The 20846-nt window shown below is 40.6% G+C and overlaps 1 protein-coding gene across 3 annotated transcripts in view; it reads left to right on the top strand.

Moving 5' to 3' along the window:
* Window positions 1-2718: 2718 nt before the first annotated feature.
* Window positions 2719-20846, top strand: part of snphb (syntaphilin b) — a 33105-nt gene continuing 14977 nt past the window's right edge. For 2 of the 3 annotated variants that reach the window (XM_085260854.1, XM_085260853.1), the window contains exons 1-2: window positions 2719-2893; window positions 15117-15245. In XM_085260854.1, the coding sequence (XP_085116980.1) occupies window positions 15196-15245 (50 nt within the window). In that variant the 5' untranslated portion in view covers window positions 2719-2893; window positions 15117-15195. Of the gene's footprint in view, window positions 2894-15116; window positions 15246-19915; window positions 20069-20846 lie in introns of all 3 variants that reach the window. The other variant, XM_085260852.1, reaches the window with a different exon arrangement.

Raw genomic sequence — 20846 nt, 5'->3', positions numbered from 1 at the left:
CAAGTAACATTTTTTGTCATATCTGGTCTTTGGGCAGCTCGTATGTATTAGACTTGTGGGCATCTAATAACTTATTTTAGCCGTTAGCTATTTCCTTTGGAGTCATCTTAGCTGGTTTCCAATAGAGAACAGACACAGTACCAATACATCTTCTTCGCCTTCTCCTGCTCTCTCTGGTAGCTTTCATTTTCACACTCCACTGTTTTGTCATAAAAGCTAAAAAAAAAAAAAAAAAAGGCCCAAAACTGAGATATTCTGAATGTCTGTAAGTGTTTTTATCGATGATGACAAAACCTCACATGGTTGAGTGACAATACAGTGTTTTTGATAAGTTAAAGCAGCGCCAAACCTTTGCAGCTGTCCTCTTCATCCATATCCACCAAATGGTTGTAAATCAAGAGGAATGACTAAAGCTGGGCAGCGAGATGACCATTAAGCAGAGGTGACACACTTGGGACACCACACGTCGCTGTTGAGCAGTCTGGAGTGTTTGTTGGATTAAATTAACGACACGCTGACGATGAACAGTGCCCACCTGACAATCAAACTCCTTTCAAACTCACTCAAGACATCAGGCAAGAGGCAGCGCTTTTAGGTATGGGATGATACCATCAAGTCCTGTCAGCTCTTGAGACACACCTGGCAGTTTTCAGGAAGTTATTTTGAAATAAATTCTAAATTACACAAAAACTGCACAGATACAATTACCAACCAAATGTCATGAGTTTAAAAAATGCCACATTTTACATTTTTACCACAACCTAAGTAGCAAGATGGTGGCTATCAGTTCAAGATTCTTTTAGTTTGATCACTTTGTGGCAGCTGTATCGGAAGGTAGAGTTTTAGTGACACAAACCCCATCTTGTACGTGCATGTGGAAGTGTCCTTGGGCAAAATAACTCCTAATTTTCCCCCAGAGCCATGGATTAGAATCTGAGTGATGGTTAAAGGCATGAAAGTGTTGCGTGAATCTCCAAGATTTTGTTGACGTCATTATCCCAGGGATTATCAAGGGAGTTTTTCTTTCAGTTTAAGGCATTTCTGTTTAATTTACACTGAGCATCATTCTGTGAGGATCTGTCCTATTCATCTGTCCCTCAGTTCTTTCTGCTCTAAAAGAGAGCTCAGTTGCCCACATATCAATTCAATTCAGTGTTATTTATACAGCGCCAAATCACAACAACAGTCGCCTCAAGAAGCTTTATATTGTAAGCTAGACCCTACAATAATACATACAGAGAAAAACCCTACAATCACATGACCCCCTATGAGCAAGCACTTTGGCGACAGTGGGAAGGAAAAACTCCCTTTTAACAGGAAGAAACCTCCGTCAGAACCAGGCTCAGGGAGGGGCGGGGCCATCTGCCGAGACTGGTAAATATGAAAATTAAGAGATTGAGATTAAGATGCATACTTATTTTATTTAGTTGTGTAAAAGCTTCTTAAAGATATGTTGTTCTTTTGTGTGTTATCTTTGTCATCTGGAGTGACATCCCAAAGGCATCACAACAGTGGACTTTTATGTTTTAGTGTCAGTTAATAAGCATGGTTTAACTTAACTCTCATAATTAGTTGATAAGATGACAATGACCCCTAATTGTTTTATTTAAAATACTGTTTATATTTAAATATGCATGCATTTTCACACACCAAAGGAAAATAAAACTCAACACTTTCAGTTTTCTGTAAACATGGTTAAATATTTGCACAATTCTAATAGAAAAACTTACCATGAATAATTGACGGGGGTATATCAGGTATATGATCTTAAATGAGTTTCTTCAGCTAAATATAGCTATCCACATAAAATCAGAAAAAAGAAGAAAATCCAAATATGACATAATGGAGCATAGGACAGTGTTCTCAGTAATGATATATAGGATCAACTTCCTACTTTTAGAAATATACACATTTAAAAAGACACAAAGGTATGCCAGAAGTGCCTATTAACATTTTTAAGATTTTTTTTCTAGTAAAAGGTATTGTTTCTTGAACTATGGCTGAGACGGTCAGTATAGGACAATTTTGAGATTTGGCACAAAGTCTTTAAAAATAAGTAAAAGGAAGTCAGGTTTTATTACAGGTCTATGTAAAACAAAGAAATGTTTAACCATTTAATAGCACTTTAAATGAGGACAATGAAAACTCACTAACTCTTGTTTATCTTGAACGCTGTACAAAAGTCTTTCTGGAGGTCTTTCAAAGTTTTTGTTTGGACACTGGCTACTTGTCTACTTCTCTCTCATCCTCTGACCAACATCCCCTTGTGTCACACCAACCCTCTGCATGTCCTCCTTCACAACATCCTCGAACTTTCTCTGTGATCTTCCTCTTTTCCTACCTCAACATCATTCACACAGAATGTCCACTTCCCCTCCTCTGCACATGTCCGAGCATATATTTGTCCCTCTGATTTACTCATTTAAAATCCTGTCGATCACTCCCAACAAATATTTTTACATCTTCACAATAGCCATAATTATATATTTATTGCAGTGTTACCTAGTAACAGACCACTTTCTACTTGCAGTGACAGCAGCCCTGTCTCTAATGTATTCTCGGTGTTAAAGAAGCTTGCACTGTAGCTTGCACTGAGCTGAAGCCCGACAAATGAAGCAGTGTTTCCCTTTAAAAAGATCAATCTGACGTAACGTGACGCAGATGCTTCCGTCCATATACCCTTGTGCCTCTCCTCCTCACGCGGCGGCCATCCAGTGCATCTCCCTGCATCCCTCCTGACTCAGCCCCCTCTCTCCCTCCTCCCCACGCCTCCTCGGACGTGCCGCCGCTCCATCAGGCGGAGCTCTTGGTGGAAGAAATGAGGGACACAACAACAACCATGGCGATGGAGCTGTGGACGGACTAACAGCGGTATACGGGAAGCCGGGCACAGGTAAGCGGGGCCGGGTCAAGCCCGTTTATGGAAATCATCGGTGCCATCCGTGGATGCTGCAGAGCTCTCTCAGTGCGGAGAACGAGTCTGCGTGTAGTGAACCGAGTGGCTCACAACAGCGGTTAGAAATAATAAGTGAATGGAGCCCCCGTGCAGGGAATTTGTGGAGAGTAAAGCTCTTGGTTGTCGGGTCAGGCTGTTTTCTGGCCTGTCTGTTTGTTTTGGTGCAGCTGATGGAGGCATGATGATGATGATGTTGATGCGCAGTGCGCTTTCTCCGGCAGATGTTTTCGCGTCTGGTCATCCTGCGCGTCCATGTTTGAACTCTCACGGGCCTTTGGGCGTCAGATATAGTACACACTGTCCACGCAGCGTCACAGCAGACAGTTTTTAAAACCCCTGGCTCCGCATGCACAAGTAGCTCACACTCAAAGTGAGTGTCATCCATGTTTGCAGGCGGCAGAGTCGTGACGGGCTGCCTGGCGCTGCAGTTTGACCTTGCAGCATTCCTGTTTTTCCACTAACGTAACGTCCTGCCTGACAGATGACAGAGCCAGAGCTCTTTTTTCATGTCCACATGGCTTTTACTCTGATCATATCACAGAACAGTCTAGTTTCCGTGAGCAAATTCATTTGCGCACAGTTTTCTTTTACGGGTTTTCTGTCAGGCTTAAGCCTGATTTTAATAGAGTGGCAGAGAAGCGTAGTCAGTGAATGGATGGAGTTATGAAAGGAGTTTGATTGAAGATTCTGGCGCAAGGATCTCCCTGAATATTCTTGGCACAGAAAGCATATTGTGCATTTCTGTGCCAGTGCTGAAAGAACACTTCCTCCACTTTGTCATCATAAATGCTCAACGTTTTTTACAGTTAAGTAGGTAGACACCGAGAAGTACATGTGTGCAAGCAAAGACTGTTAAATACATTTGGACACTAATGCACTATGAGACACTGAGCCCATTTTCTTTCATCTCTAGCAGCTTTTGCATTTTTTGTGTTGCCATGTTGCATGTCTTGGTAGTGATTGTCTTTTAGATTTGAGTTTTCTACTTTTGTGTAAAACTGTTTTCAGTCTCTGTTTATAGGCTTTTGATCTTTATATGTAAGAAATGTTATTTTTGTTGTTCTCTGTCTCTTTGCCTCTACTTTTGTTTAATTTGCATATTTGTGGAATGGTTTTAGGTGTTGTTTTATTGGATCTTTCATAGTTGTTTTGGGTCTTTGTAATTGTTTTGAATCATTTGTTGCCTTTTTAAGGAAATGTGTGTATTTGTGCACTTAATTTTAAAGCCATTCCATTTCCGTTGCCATTTTAAGTTCTATTTTCATGTTTAAATTGTTTGTTGTTGAGTCTCTTTTATCCTTTCATTTTGAATCTCTTTTTAGATACCCTTCAGAAAGGGGCTACCAGACCCAGGCACCCAAGGAGTCACAGGGGCTCTTGGGGAACTGAGCCTGTTCCGTTAGGACTGTTCAGTTCTCCAGCCACACTTATGAACCTTAATTAATTTATGAGGCCACATACGGTCAGTACGCTGTCTGAAACAGAAGTCCAATGCATTGCTGCAAGCTGTAAGACTGAGCTGTCCTTTGCAGCATTGCCATCTTGTCAGCAGCAGGCTCCTTCCTTCATCCTGTTCCTCAGTGCACCCAGCCAATAGCCACTCTCCTTCTGGTCACGTTCCAAACAAGTGGCGGACTGACCGTTGCCATGGTGACGTAGTCACCAGGCAAAAATGTGTGCCATTTATCCAGATGCACTCATGGAGAGTAAATTTTAGGAACAACAAGCAGAATTGTTGATCCTTCAAGTGTGGCACTGCTCCGGTGGTCTCTCAGTATATGAAATGCTCTTTGTTCTATTTGTTGTAGTGTCAATCAAACCTTCAAATCCATGAATGCTGCAAAGGAAGAAAGGGTATTCCCTTTTAGTATAGGTATAGCCCACATGTGCAGTAAAACATGTCACTTTGAATTTCAGTTGTTTGCACAATATTTCTACAGTAACTGGAGATAAGGTTTAGTGGCTATAAAGAAGAAAGAGCAGGGGAAATAGCAGAAAGCTTAATTTTACACAATACTAAGTTTAATTGTATAAGTGGCTCTTCAGACCTCAGTTACACACCTAGAGACCGGTCTGCGGCCCTCAGATCTCTAGAGAAGAATGTGTACTCCCTGAGCAGATAGTGATTTGTAGCTGAAGGTTGCTGGTAGTCTTTAGTAGCAGTTGTTAGGTGAACCTGGTCGTAAAGACAATACTGCACAAGCAACCTTCATATAATTGCTTTGGTTGCTAGATTGCTGCAGTCACCTGTTATGTGCATGGAAGATGATGACTTGCTTGCAGACTGGGGTGGCTGTAGCTCAGGAGGTAGAGCAGGTCATCTGCTAGTCGCAAGGTTGGTGGATCTATTCCTGGCTGTTACTGCTGCAGTCATACTCCAGTACATCTGTTGGAGTATGAACTCTGGTGCTTCCGTGTGAGTGTTTTTAGGTAGAAAAACTACATGTATAAATGGATGAATGAGGTATGTTGTATAAAACACTTTTTAGTGCTCAGGTAGACAATCAGCCCATTTACCAGATACTCGCTAAATAACCACCAAGCAGTAGTGAAACCTGAAAAAGTGCAGCACAAAGAAACTGAGAATGTTTGCTTTAATGCAACGTATGTCTTACTGCTGAAACCAACACATTTCCAAACACTGCAACTTTTACTATGAAGACAAACAGTCTCTTTTTGCATTCACACAAAATTCACCATCACTTAGAGACCAAGACTAGTGATTGGTGGTTGCAAGGGGGTCAACGACCAGCCTCTATGCCTCTGTGACTTACTTTAGCAAAGGACTTAACAGGGAATGGCAGCAACCTCCAGTAACCACTCACCACTGGTTTCTCTAGTGGCCAGTGTTTGCCTGGTCACCAACTGGTGTTTAGGCCTGTGTAACTGGAAGCTAAATGTTGCTACAGGTAGATAAAGACAACCAATTTAACAAATTGAATCATTATTACAAATTGTTATTTGTAAGGTATTTTCCGTCACTGGGATGATAATCAAGTGTGAGTATGCACCCCTGTTTTTACATTACAAAAACAGAGATTAAAAAAGTCTCGTCTTCACAACATGTTGGTGGAAATACACAAGTGAGATTTCTTATGATCTCATGAAATCTTCCAAGTTGTTCAGCTGAACACAGAAAAAAAAAATAAAGGAATAAAAATAATGGTTTGGAACAGCCAAGTTCAAGTCCAAACCTTAAAGTTATGGAAGGAAACTTAGCAACATTAAATTATGTTATAAACTATGAAATGGGCAAAAGATCCTCCAAAGTCGATGCAGGACTCATCAACAGTTATTCAAAAGATTAGCTGCAATTATTGCTGCACAATGAAGTCAAACCAGAGGCTAAAAGCAAAGGTTGTAAACAATTTCCTCTCATTTTTTCACTTTATATGTTTGATTTTGGTCCTGACGATCTTTTCTGTGTTCCATCTCTCGCCCTTTCGTGGCTGTTCACAGTGAAGAATTGAGTACATACGTTACTCAGGAGATGGTGGAGACCAACACAGAGAAAAAAGAGAGCAGATATTCTTCTATCCATCCAGTGTTCACAAAAATACCACTTCAGATGATACATGCCTGAAATAGGCAGGAGAGATAAGCAATGTCAATCGACAGTGAAAGAGATTCATGTAGGCAGTGCTGAGTTGTACACTGTAATAATGTGATTATTGATTTCCTGCTTTTATCAATGCTCTTTGGTTCACACACGCTATTAGCACGATCATTTAGGCTGCAGCACTCTGGCGTGGTTTCATTTGCTGCTGCTTGGCTCACTAATGACAAACCTATGGTGTATTGGATATTTTGAGCATTTGACCTGATTAAGCTCAGACAGCCCCTTAGAAATCCAGAAGTGCTTTTTAACCAAAGCCAAATGAGGGCAAAAGTCCAATAAATGCCTGATGTAACGAAACTATAAGAGCACCATTAACCCTGGTGAGCATAAAAGAAAAAAAACAGAGTCTTGTTATTATTGATTGATTATATTTGTTCAAGGATTAGAACATTATTATTTTTTCTTTGTTATGTTAATTAGTAAGAGCACTGCTGTAGCAGCTTTATTGCTGTGCTCTGCTGGACCTTATTCTGCATGCACTGCGGCAATAGGGTGACTCTGCAGGACTGGCCTGATCTGCGTTTGCCGTTTTGACCTCCTTACTGTATGTGTGAATAAGTTTGTATATGCTCATGGCTCATGTTCATGGGGAAAGGCTTGTAAGAAAGAGGAGCTGGTCTTCACGTTGCCATCTGTTTTGAGAAACTGACATTGTGCAGCCTTTACTGCAGTGTGTATTTGCATCACTATCAGCTGCTGCTATAGAGACTTGCTGTGGGTAGGTTTATACCACTTTCTATTGTGAAAGGGCAATAAAAATTGATTCTTTTTAATTGCACCTCTCTGGAAACCTCAATTCAAGATTTTATCGGTCAATAACAGCTATTTGCCATTGCAAATGCCAGTACCAATTAAAAACATAAAAAAGAGACAAACACCCTTCATCCATGTAACGAGTGTTTCCATTGCATAGTTTGTTCCCCAGAGTGCACTCTGCAACTTCCCTGTCGGCAACATATGTTTGGAATGCCACAAACATGACAACCAGCTGAGCCAAGCAGAGCTGGGCAGAGCATAAATCAAATAAGTGCTGCACTGGATGCATTTGTATAAAACTTCCACAAAGAAATGCAGAGGATTAGTGACTTCTGTGATTGTTATGAAACAAAGTCCCAAGTGTCTTGTTGTTTTTTCCTTTAGCTGCACTGTAGACTGCAGAGACCAAACCTGACGACGGCTAACAAACAGATCAACCAGCAGATTTTTAGTTATTTCCAGTGTTTTATGTAGTGTTTACATGTAATTTGTCCTTTGTAGGAAAAATCCAGGAAACCAGCACCTCTACCATCAACATCATAACCATGTTTTTCTTGTGTAAGACTTGGTATTTATAGCACTTATGGTGGAGGGTCATATTGTTATGTTTCCCCAGGTAGGATGCTACTAGAAGCGGCTGACTGTGCTGTATGTTAAGATAAAAGAATGAGTCATCATCCAGTGCGATAGAGACTGTTTACCTCGGAGAGCCGCAGTGTTCCATTCAGTCTACAGATTTACTATTGAAATCAGATGAGGAGTTCACTGCTTGTGAATTCTTCGCCTTCACTAGTTTGGGAATAGTGTAGCAAATAAGACATAATTAACCTTTGACCCCTAACACACGGAATATATCTAACTCTGACACTGTGATGCCGGAGCCAGCAGCTGTGTTGGAGAACTTCCTGGTGCCTAAAATATAGCCATACATTTCTAATACTTCAAATGGACACAGTGATGGTGTTTCATTCATTGTGATCTGCTTTATTTTGCCACCTTTTAATTACATTAAGGTATTATTCCATGAAGAATTGTCATCCATTGAAATGCTAAAGACTTTAATTTAAAATAATTACAGAAAGGATTGCTTATGTATTAACATGCTCTCTTTTTGTGTGTAATAGCAACCCTGACCACAAGCTGAAACACATTAGTAAAGGACTGTGTTCTATATAAGAACACTTATTGCTGGAGTTTGACCTATATAAAAATATATCTTATATAAAGGATGGATGTCACCACTGTGACATCATCCATTGCTTAGCTCGGGCCCAGCTTCTTTTATACTGATAGGCCATCTTAAACTATACGCTGATTTATCCTGATTTGCACCATTAACTATGACTTCAGTTGTTACTGGAATCAACCAATGGGAGACAGAGGCCTTTTTTATTAATAGACGTCTATGAAACAAAACAGCATTTTAAAACTAAAGGAGCCATTCCTTAGAAAGATAGCAGGTGTAAAGTTCCCCCAAATTGGGTTTCTGTTTAAAACCCAGGACGCCATCTTTTATTTACAGTCTATGTTTGTCTTTTATTTGATCTTTCTCATTGATCATTGATACGGAGCCCCGCAGGGGACATGGGAGAAAAAAAAATTAGGACTGACTTTTGCGAGATCCCGAGATCCCAAAAGTTTTGCGAGATCCCGAGATAGTTTTGCGAGATCTCGCAAAAGTCAGTCTTAATTTTTTTTTCTCCCATGTCCCCTGCGGTGCTCCGTACATTGACCCCCTCAAGGGTGGGAGAATTGTTGAATTGTTACAGAACAACCACAGTTGCTTTGTAAGATCAACACTCACCCACAAGCACATCCAAACACACACCAGAGGTGTTGAATGGCTGTTCTGGAATAGCAGCAGTGACTCAGTGTTCAAGACCCTATGGCTATCAAGCAGTTTATGAACCTCTGGTTTCCAGCATTTTCCTGTTTATTAGATAGGCTTGCATTATGCATTCAGGAGGCTCTGGTAACTGGTGTGAGTCACACCTTCACACACACACACACACACACACACACACACACACACACACACACACACACACACACACACACACACACACACACCCTCCAGTCCCCCAAGTCGTGAGTTATGTTACCACTGCAGTCTGCTCGATCTAGATGAAAGACTAAAGGAGGAGTTTAAATGCAGACTTGTGAGTCTGCATTCCTCTCACAAATTATGTTGTGCATCCTGGAATAAGTCAGATCTTTGTTACTGTTTAGTACTGCCTGTAAGTACTTTCACGTACTGACACTGCAGAACATTTGTTGCAGATGCTCTGAGATTCATCAAGGGCACATCATGGTTGGACAACAAGGACACGCTGTCTTTCATGAGAGACAATGCACTGTGTGTTCTGCTCCAGACACATGGGGGTATGAATAATCCGGAGTTTGTGAATGTGTGTGTATGTAATCATGCCATTCCATAGTCCTGTGTGTCCAGAATCATCCTTCTTTCAAACCTCCTTCCTTTCCTTAGTTACTATTCTTCTCGCAACACGTGCTGTCTTCTCCTTTCATCTCATTGGCTCCTCTTTCCTCCTCTCATCCTCACGTTCTCTTGTCTCTTACCTCCTCTCTTTCCAGTTTTGTGTTTCCATGTCGTCAGCACAGAAGCTGCTTGCCTGTTCAGCACACTCAGGCTGGGTATGGTGTTGCATAACAGGCCTAACTTAATAAATCATCTGTATCATGTGGTCTGGTGTGGTTTGATCTGTGGTGACAGCAACCAAAGCAGGATGACATGCTGACTTGAAGTTAGATATAAGATAGTTAAGGCAGCTAAGATTGGTAGATATGAATTATAAGCTAAGTAAACTTTTGCTCTAAAAAGTCAAAAACAGTGAAGTTAAGAGAAAAGGTTTTAAATTGTCAAGGATCTTAGCCAAATGGTATAATTTAATGTAGATTAAACACACTTCCATGCTGGTTTCACTTTTCAGATCTACAAGTCACATTCATTATCTAGAGGAGCTTCAGAGTCCAAACACAAAGAAGGTGTCTTACCAGCTAAATTCATCGTTTATATACAAATCTAATAATTACAAATACAAAACTAATAATTAATATAAAAGGTCCAGAAAAAACGGTATCTACTAGCAGAATAAGTTCTCTTGCTTATTTAAACTCAGCTAGTTGAATAAATATCTCTGTAAGCTGAAGCATTAACATTTCTCCTCACTGCGTCGAAGGAAACCAGAAAAACAATGCCATAGCATTTTTCTTCCAACACCAAACTGTACAGTTGGCACTCCGGCAGGTAATGTTCTCCTGACATTTGCCAAACCAGACTTGTCCATCATAGTGCCAAATAACGAAATATGATTCATCACACCACAGACCACATTTCCACTGCTCCAGAGTCTAGTGGTGGTGTGCTTCACTCCGCTCCATCTGACACGGCATTGTGCTTGGCAATGTATGTTTACATGTTGCAGCTCAGCCATAAAAACCCATGCCATGAAGCTCCTGGAACATAGTTTTTGTGCTGATGTTGCTGCTGGAGGAGATTTAAACTACATACTATAAAATTTGCATCTGTAATGTAAGATGGGCTGACACTTTGTGTCTATGTTGCCATGGTTCATAAATGCTTCCACTTTGCAATAATACTACCTACAGGGTCACATGGGGGTGCTGGAGCCTATCTCAGAAGTCTTAGGGTGAGAGGCAGGGTGAACAGGCACCTTGAACAGGTCGCCAGTCTGTCACTGGGCTAACACACAGATACAGACAACGATTCACACTCACATGCCCTATGGGCAATTTAGAGTTTCCATTTAACCTATCCCTGCTAACTACAAGTCTTTGGACTGTGGGAGGAAGCCGGAGTACTACAGTAGATTCTCTGTGGATACATTTTTCTGTGATGTGCTCCTAAGGTTGCTTTGTGTTTATACCAGGGGTCAGCAACCTTTAACACCCAAAGAGCCTTTAGGACGCGATTTCCACGCAAAAGAAAACACTGGGAGCCGCAAATACTTTTTGACATCTAAAATTAAGATAACACTGTATATATTGTTTTTTACCTTTATGCTTTGTGTGAACAACTAAGGTGTGTTGCTTATGAAATCCATGAAGTGCTACAGAGAAAATTACATTTTATTTATGTAATTAACATATTTTGAACTCTTAAAGAAATATAACAAAAGGAAAGACACCCAGCTGAACTAAAATGATCCATGTAGCAAACAAAAACTGTTGTGAGCCGCCACCCTTATATCACCTTTGGGCTTTTGGAGCCTTGACCTGACTTTTAAAAAAATAATTGGGATAAAAAGCACTATGCTGCTCAAAAATGAAAAATAAATATTTGCAAAATTCTGCCTAAATATGTATTTTACCTGGTTAATGTGTGTGGCGGGGTGTGGCCTGCTGCGCCGCTGCAGGGGAGGCGGACGCACCTGAGTGGCACCCGCAATCACGCCTCGCCGCCTTAACGTCTGTGCTATCTGTGCTGTTGTGTTGGTATGTGTCGGGCTGTGAGCTGAAAAGCTACAGCCGGCTGTATGCGTACAGCAACCGTGTGTGAAAAGTGGTCAATAAAGAGATGCTGAAAAGCGTGTTCATGGAAGCATCGTCAGGTCTGCTGTGATATGTTTACAATGGCACTTCTGCTCCTGAACCTCTGCGCACAGCGTCTGCAAATCGGGGCTGTACGAAGTCACTTCATCTTTACGCAGGACTGTAAGCTGTCACCTGTGAGGTGTGAGCGGTGTTTGTTTTTAACATACAGTGGGGCAAAAAAGTATTTAGTCAGCCACCGATTGTGCAAGTTCCCCCACCTAAAATGATGACAGAGGTCAGTAATTTGCACCAGAGGTACACTTCAACTGTGAGAGACAGAATGTGAAAAAAAAAATCCATGAATCCACATGGTAGGATTTGTAAAGAATTTATTAGTAAATCAGGGTGGAAAATAAGTATTTGGTCAATAACAAAAATACAACTCAATACTTTGTAACATAACCTTTGTTGGCAATAACAGAGGTCAAACGTTTACTATAGGTCTTTACCAGGTTTGCACACACAGTAGCTGGTATTTTGGCCCATTCCTCCATGCAGATCTTCTCGAGAGCAGTGATGTTTTGGGGCTGTCGCCGAGGAACACGGACTTTCAACTCCCGCCACAGATTTTCTATGGGGTTGAGGTCTGGAGACTGGCTAGGCCACTCCAGGACTTTCAAATGCTTCTTACGGAGCCACTCCTTTGTTGCCCGGGTGGTGTGTTTTGGATCATTGTCATGTTGGAAGACCCAGCCTTGTTTCATCTTCAAAGTTCTCACTGATGGAAGGAGGTTTTGGCTCAAAATCTCACGATACATGGTCCCATTCATTCTGTCCTTAACACGGATCAGTCGTCCTGTCCCCTTGGCAGAAAAACAGCCCCATAGCATGATGTTTCCACCCCCATGCTTCACAGTAGGTATGGTGTTCTTGGGATGCAACTCAGTATTCTTCTTCCTCCAAACACGACGAGTTGAGTTTATACCAAAAAGTTCTACTTTGGTTTCATCTGACCACATGACATTCTCCCAATCCTCTGCTGTATCATCCATGTGCTCTCTGGCAAACTTCAGACGGGCCTGGACATGCACTGGCTTCAGCAGCGGAACACGTCTGGCACTGCGGGATTTGATTCCCTGCCGTTGTAGTGTGTTACTGATGGTGACCTTTGTTACTTTGGTCCCAGCTCTCTGCAGGTCATTCACCAGGTCCCCCCGTGTGGTTCTGGGATCTTTGCTCACCGTTCTCATGATCATTTTGACCCCACGGGATGAGATCTTGCGTGGAGCCCCAGATCGAGGGAGATTATCAGTGGTCTTGTATGTCTTCCATTTTCTGATGATTGCTCCCACAGTTGATTTTTTCACACCAAGCTGCTTGCCTATTGTAGATTCACTCTTCCCAGTCTGGTGCAGGTCTACAATACTTTTCCTGGTCTCCTTCGAAAGCTCTTTGGTCTTGGCCATGGCGGAGTTTGGAGTGTGACTGTTTGAGGCTGTGGACAGGTGTCTTTTATACAGATGATGAGTTCAAACAGGTGCCATTCATACAGGTAACGAGTGGGGGACAGAAAAGCTTCTTACAGAAGACGTTACAGGTCTGTGAGAGCCAGAGATTTTCCTTGTTTGAGGTGACCAAATACTTATTTTCCACCCTGATTTACGAATAAATTCTTTACAAATCCTACCATGTGAATTCATGGATTTTATTTTCACATTCTGTCTCTCACAGTTGCAGTGTACCTCTGGTGCAAATTACTGACCTCTGTCATCATTTTAAGTGGGGGAACTTGCACAATCGGTGGCTGACTAAATACTTTTTTGCCCCACTGTAGTTCACGGTGGAGAACAGCTGCTGACATAATGTGGATCCGAAGATCCATAATTGGCCTACCTGGGGTTGAAAGTCTCGATAAATGCACGCCGTTTCAGCGGGTATACCGGCTTCCGCGGGTATGACGCCTATTTTGAGCAATCAAAAATAATAGAATATAATTTTATATTTCAATATCACAACACTCTTCCAATTTAGAACTACAAGTTAAAAAGAACATAAATAAACATAAATAAAATACGCTTCAGCTAAATACTTTAAAAAAACAAATTTATTTTCCCAAACCAAGCGGAGCTGCACTATAAGGACTAAAGAGCCGCATGCGGCTCCGGAGCTGCATGTTGCCGACCTCTGGTTTATACAAAAACACTATCATAAGGATCGTGTGTGTGTTTTCATTAGGATAGAGATTTGTGCCACTGCGCGGGTCTGTGGTTTAGTTTGCTCACTGCTAACTATGCAACAATACATCTTAGACCAGCTTTAAAATCATGATAGAGAGCCGAGGAACAATGGAAGAGGATTTAAAGTTAGAGCTCAGATGTGGATGAGGTTCTACAGTAGGTAGATTATTAGTATCGACAGGATTTGACTGAAAAACTGTCTTTCATTCAGCTGTCTTTGTTCGCCGACTTTAGAAGCAGAAGAGAATATGAGCGAGGCAGTCATGGTTGATAGGAAAACAACACAGCAGAGAAGTGTTAATGCAGGAAGCTGACTGACAGCAGGCGTCCTGCGTTTCCACACATACAGAAACCTGCCTCTCAAGGGCCCACCAAATTGTTTGTGGTGTATTATTGATGAGAATAATCCTCCTCTTTCCCCCCTCTAAGTTCTTCTTTCATCCGCTTTTCTCTCTTTTAGCCTGTCTTTCTCTCTCACAATACAACTCAGCAGGATGTTATTTGTAAATATTTTTGGACGTACTTACACTACAGCTGTGGCAGAAACCTGCAACATGTATATATGTGTACATTTACAGATTTATTCCTGCTAAAAGGGAGTTTTTTCTTCCCAGTGTTGCCAGATGCTTCCTCATATATAGGGGGCTGTAATATAAAGCACCTTGAGGTGATTGTTGTTGTGATTTGGTGCTATGTAAATAAAACTGAACCAAATCTGTCTAGATGCAGATGCAACTCTCACTTCTCTTTGCTCACCTCTGCCACTGTTATTTGACCTGGAAACAGACAAAGAAGTGGTGATTGGCTAGTTGTACCACATGATTGAAATGTGATTTGTTGCTGAACGCTGATGTCCACTCTGTGCAAGCTAAGTGTCAGCTTGTGTCAGTAGCACAAGGGAGCCTGATGAAGGCATCTATAGCGGTGCACATGGGCAGTCAGCAGAAATCACGCTTTATTTGAGTGTGTAACAGTCCTCTCTTTCTTTGTGTGACTCTGTGTTCACTCACTGCTTATGTCTGTTTTCTGTCAGGCTGCAGGCTCTCAGTATAGAGCTGAAAAACTCAGAGAAAAGGTTAGAGCACAAGAAACCCGAGACGTTGCCTGGCTCCATGTCTGCCCCTGCCCCGCCCAATCAGAGGTCTACATCGGTCTCTCGCCGGTAAGTAGAGTGAATACCTGTTTTGTGCTCACCTGTGATAATTATGGGCTTTCTGTGCACTGCAAGGTAACCATGGTTGAAAAGTCTGCAGGGAATAAGTATGTCATATTGTACTGTAGTGTCTCAGAGCCCTGAGAAATAAGTAGAGAAAAATTCATTTCAGTGATTCATGGTTTCTTAAATACTTTTTGTCTGTAAAATAAAAAAATAAGAAGCAAAAAATGAGATTCATCTGCTAAAAACCAGTAACTTCTTTTTATTGTGCTCAATTCGACCACAAGAGTCTAAAGTGTCCTGCCTCACGATCTAAACAGAGTAAAAAGTATAAATACTAAACCATCCCTGAGTATTGTGTGGCTTGCAGGCAACATCCAGGCCCAGCCTGGTGAGGTGTGAGGTGTGCGTGAAGGTCAAACATAAAGAAGTACACATTTTGCAGTTTATCTCATTTCAGACACCAAACACTCTTCAATAAACTCCTCATCTCCTGTCTTTTGCAATTTTGTGAGAAATCATAATTCAGCTTTTTTGCTTTTACTTTAAAGGCAGCTGTTTTTTTTCACTACTTTAAAAACCTGTGTGTATGCAATTGAATCCAGCATCACTGTAAATGTTAGTGATAATAGTGTTGGTGCTTTTATTATGCATGTTTCACCTCTTCATTGCCTAACTGTAACATCTACTCTTACCAGTAGCGGATAATAAAGAGATAAAATTAATATTGTGCTGAAATGAGTTCAGCTTATTGGTGCAGTCCTTGCTCTCCAGTTTTTTCATATAAAGCAAAGCTGTATTTCCTTTGCAGGAGCTTTCAGAATTATCCAGAAAAGAAGCTTTTTGTTGGCCTCTGAGACTCCACACTCCCTATCAAATTGTGATGGGAGACTTGGGCTTTATATCAATATATACTGATTCCCCTTAAACACAGAACCTGCGCTTACATTGTCGGCTCATTTTTATCCCACTAATTTGATTCTCCTGGTAGATTGCCCTGGTCATTACTGAAATGAACTGGCTTTGTCACCCACAGAACTTTCCACTCCCATCAGTGCATTTTTACAAGTGTGGCATTATGCTCAATTGCTCCGCAGTAAATGTTTTTGTGTAAATAAATAAATAAATTTGGAGTACAAACAAGTGTCAAAGACTGGAAAAACTTTTTTCTTCTGTTTCACTGATGAAAAACAGATTACGGGACAGATTATCCTGTCAAAACCCCATTTTGAATTGTTCTTAAATCGTCTTAAGTCAAAAAAGAAAGCTGGATTAACTGTATAAAGTGTATCACTTGACCTCACTTGCTTTTCGTGGATGTCATTGATATCTTTGCTGGTTGGTTAAAAAAGTTTCCAAAGAGTTTTAACTTAGGACCATCTTTGGGATCTACAAGTTGCGCATTGTTAGTTTAAAACTTTAAGTTTTTCTGTTATCAGAGACCAAAGTCTCGGTCTCTGATAATATGTAGGAACCATCGTGAAATGGAAGGAGAAATAGAAACATGTTCTGTAGAACGATGGATTGGCGAACATATGGTTCCCCAAAAACATGCAGCTTTCCAGCAATGATAATAATATATACACATATAATAATAATAATAATAATAATAATAATATACACAGCTAGGACTACATCACAATACATACATCTCAAAATATCACCTTTTTATAATGTTCCTTTCTAATCTTGCTGTAGTATCCAAAATAAGGTCATGCTAAACAAAAAAACAACAAAAGCACATTTAAATCAACAGTTATTATCTCTACTACTCCCAGACAGAAACATTGCCGTATTCTGGCTCAGTTCTGAAGACAAACCATATGGTGCGATGACCTATGGGCATCTCAATCCTGGCTGCCTAATGTCAGCCATATGTGGCCTGCATTTGTATAGCGCTTTACTCAGTCCTTAAGAACCCCAAAGCACTTCACACTACATTCAGTCATTCACCCACACATTCACACACTGGTGATGGCAAGCTACATTGTAGCTACAATAGTAGCTACATTGTAGCTACAGCTGCCCTGGGGGCGCACTGACAGAGGCGAGGCTGCCGGACACTGGCGCCACCGGGTCCTCTGACCACCACCAGTAGGCAAACACGGGGTTAGTATCTTGCCCAAGGATATTTTGGCATGCAGCCAGGAGGCAGCCTGGGATTGAACCACCGACCTTCTGATTAGTGGCTGACCTGCTCTGCCACCTGAGCTACAGCCACCCCATATGTGGGCAACAGATTAGCTAAATGTCAGCCACAAGTTAACCAAATAAACCATAAGTGGCCTTGAGCTGGATTTCTGCATAATCCATCATATAAAATTGAATCAAATGAAAGAGTCTCTTTTATTAGGTTTAATCTTTTAACTTTATGCACATTGCATCAAGCAAAAATTAAATCATATGCAACCGTCGTTGACTTGAAGAAATTTGTTTAACATTTAAACCTATTTTCTGCATATTCCAGCATATAAAATAAAATTATTTTTTTGCGTTTACACTCACTCTTTCAAATAGATGCAAGTAAAACACAGCAAAAATAAATAAAATAAATGAATAAATAAACAAGATTCAGCGGCACTAACTCCTGTCGCTCTTAAGTCTGTTTTCACCTGTTTTGCAGGAGTGGGGCTGGTGGAGGTTTGCCCGGTGTCAGTGGGGGGGGACAACAGTGTGTGTGTGTGTGTGTGTGTGTGTGTGTGTGTGTGTGTGTGTGTGTGTTTATCTTTAACAAATATTCATAGTCAATGTGGTGCCACTTTTTAATAAGTGAGAGAAAATAGGGTGTTTTAAAATTAATTGACAGTTGTTTTAAACAGTAATAAGTAATTTAACTCCATTAATGAGTCTTTTATAAATTCTAAAAATTTTCAGCAGCGATTTAATGACATGGTGGGGTGTGCGCCTTTAAGACTGCAGTGGGAACTGCGAGACTTGAGCTTTTTCCGACACGGTTAGCTGTCAGTATTTATGAAGGATTAAAAAAATATAAATGAAAAGTTAAGGCAACATTTACTGTTACTGCTACGATTTGTAGCAGCAATAATTAAACATTTACAAAATTACACCACCAAATGGCAAGCTGGCATTGCAGTTAGCACTGAAACTCAGTTATCAGTACTTTCAGTAAAGAATGTGTAAAAATCTTCTGAATAAACAGTTAAGGAAACTGCTGATTGCAAACCAGGAAAAACTGGCATGTGTTACTTTGTATTGTAGCTTTATAATAAGTCAAATTGTAAAAGACCAACATATCATATAAATATATCTGTCTTTATTTAAAAAGTGGCACCATGCTCAGTTTGTTTCTGTACTTCCTGTAAATAACTCGTCTAAGACTTGTTGATGAATAAATGGACCTAAAATTGAGAACTAGAGTGCTATGAAAAGTATTTGCTGCCTTCTTTTTCTTTTTTTTTTTTTTATTTACTACATTTACATGTTGAGATCATCACACATTCCACATTCATTGTGCCCTTTCCAAATGAGGTAGCACTCTGGAATCCCGTCTCACAGTGTTCTTACAATGACAATAAATCTTACAAATTTTAATATTAGACAAAGATAAATACAAAATGCAGTTTTTAGATGATGATTTCATTTATTAAAGGAAATAAGTTATTCAAAACTCCTTGGCCCTACACGGAAAAAGTAATTGTTCTCCCTAATTAAATAATGTATTGAATAGAATAGAATAGAATAGAATAGCTCTTTATTATTTACGAAATTGTTGTGATCAACCACATTGTTCACTTTCACTAGTCCATCCCTCAGCTTGTGTCCTGAACCTTATGCAGCACTAATCCAAAACAGTAAGTCCAACTATAATTTTGGAGTGTTCAAAGTAAGTCTGGATCTAAGTCCAGTTAAGATGTTTTGGCAAATATCTTAACCTCTTTTTTGAATTAAGTGGGCCAAAATTCCTCCACGGCGATGTGAATGACTCAGTGCCAGTTATTGCAAACGCTTGATTGTAGTTCTTACTGCCAAGGGTGGCGTAACCCGTCATTATTGTCCCACCAAGGCCAGTTAGGTTTAGATAACTTTTTTCTTTTTATATAAACTCAGTCTGTTTGTCTAATTTTAACATTTGTTTGAAGGCTGTGAGTGTGCCAAGAAGAAATTGGGAAGGGTCAAATACTGTTTTCATAGCAGTGTATGTTCTAAATGCTGTAAATAGCAACCGACTTGAACAGAGTTTATTGAGTATATTGATGTTCTCTCCTCTAGCCACTGGACTAACCTGGCCTGTTTACTGGACACAGGATAAAGGATAAGATGTATTTCTTGTCTGTAGGGACCACTGTTGACTTTCGCACAACCATTAACTTGTTTCGGAATGTGAATGCTGCAGTAATGTGTTGTTATATACTTAATGCATGAGTGATGGACATTGCTTTTCTTCTGTGGTCCAGTTTGACACTACCAGTACTTTAATACCACAGAAAGCCAATGTGTCGTTTCTTTCAGCTGATGTGTTAAATAGTCTTTGCTGTCATCTAGCTGTTGCTTGCTATGGTGTATGTGTTGGGCACAGACTGATAAATGGTCTCTTAAACTGGAACCAAGCTGAATCTGTCTGGAGGGTTTAATGTTTTTACAGGAAAAGTTGTGTAACTGCAGACGGATCAACGTATAGTTGTGGTGTCCTCCTCTCTCTTATTTATTTTCCTCAGATTCAACCCTCTGAAGGTGCTGCAGCCCAAACGTCGCTTGCAGCAAATACTGGCGTCCTCGCCCGTGCCGGTACCCAAGCCGGCGTCTGGGTCGGGGACTGCTGTGCCAACCGCCACAGCACCAGTGGCCATTCCTGTGCCCGCGCCCCCTGCGTGAGACACACTTCAGTTACAGTCTGAGAGAGCATGCTCCATAGCTGTAGCTGTAGCTTTGGCATGCACTGTAGCCACTAAAACCAAAATTGGAAATTAAATGTTGGAAAAATAAACAACAGCACACAGGCAAGTTAAGGTTCTAACCTGTGAATGATGCAGTGAAACGTGGTCAGGTTAGGATTAATCTTTGCAGTCAGGTGTGTGGCTTCTCCTGTCAACATCACCTGTTGCAAAGCTGCACAGCTCACATTTTAGGGAATTTCAATGTCAACGATCAGGCAAGCGGTTGGCACAAAGTAGATTTTTTATTTGAGTCTCCTAATGCTGTGAATCTAGTTAATTTCTCTTTTATTTGGTAGTTTTCATGCTAAAAACATGTGTTTGTGAGTTTAATAAAATGTTGGAACAGAACAGATCCTGATCTACTGTAAACGGTGTCATAGGATCACAACTGCCAAAAGTAAAAGTCGATTTTTTTATTTGACTGTTGTTTGCACTGAAGACTTTATCTAAGACGCAGTACTGAAACTCAGAAGTTGGGATAAATATTCATCCCCAGCATAGATAAGAATAATTTAGCAGACACAGACATGTATGTGCAGGTAAACTGAAGAGTTTACCATCAGTAGCTAGCTTGTTTAGTTAGCTAACATTACCTCTGGATACTAGATGGGTACTTGCATGCAATCAATGCTAAAAGACTTATTCTTGTTATACAGCGTAGAGCTAGTTGATGACTTATAAGGTAGTCCTGTTATTCATTAAGATTTAGCTT

This window comes from Mchenga conophoros, linkage group LG20, assembly GCF_057382185.1.
Source record: "Mchenga conophoros isolate Kocher_MC1m ecotype Shallow Benthic linkage group LG20, M_conophoros_male_GT1.1, whole genome shotgun sequence".
NCBI lineage: Eukaryota > Metazoa > Chordata > Actinopteri > Cichliformes > Cichlidae > Mchenga > Mchenga conophoros.
The sequence above is the reverse complement of the archived record's forward strand: the minus strand, read 5'-3'. Positions and strand labels throughout refer to the sequence as shown.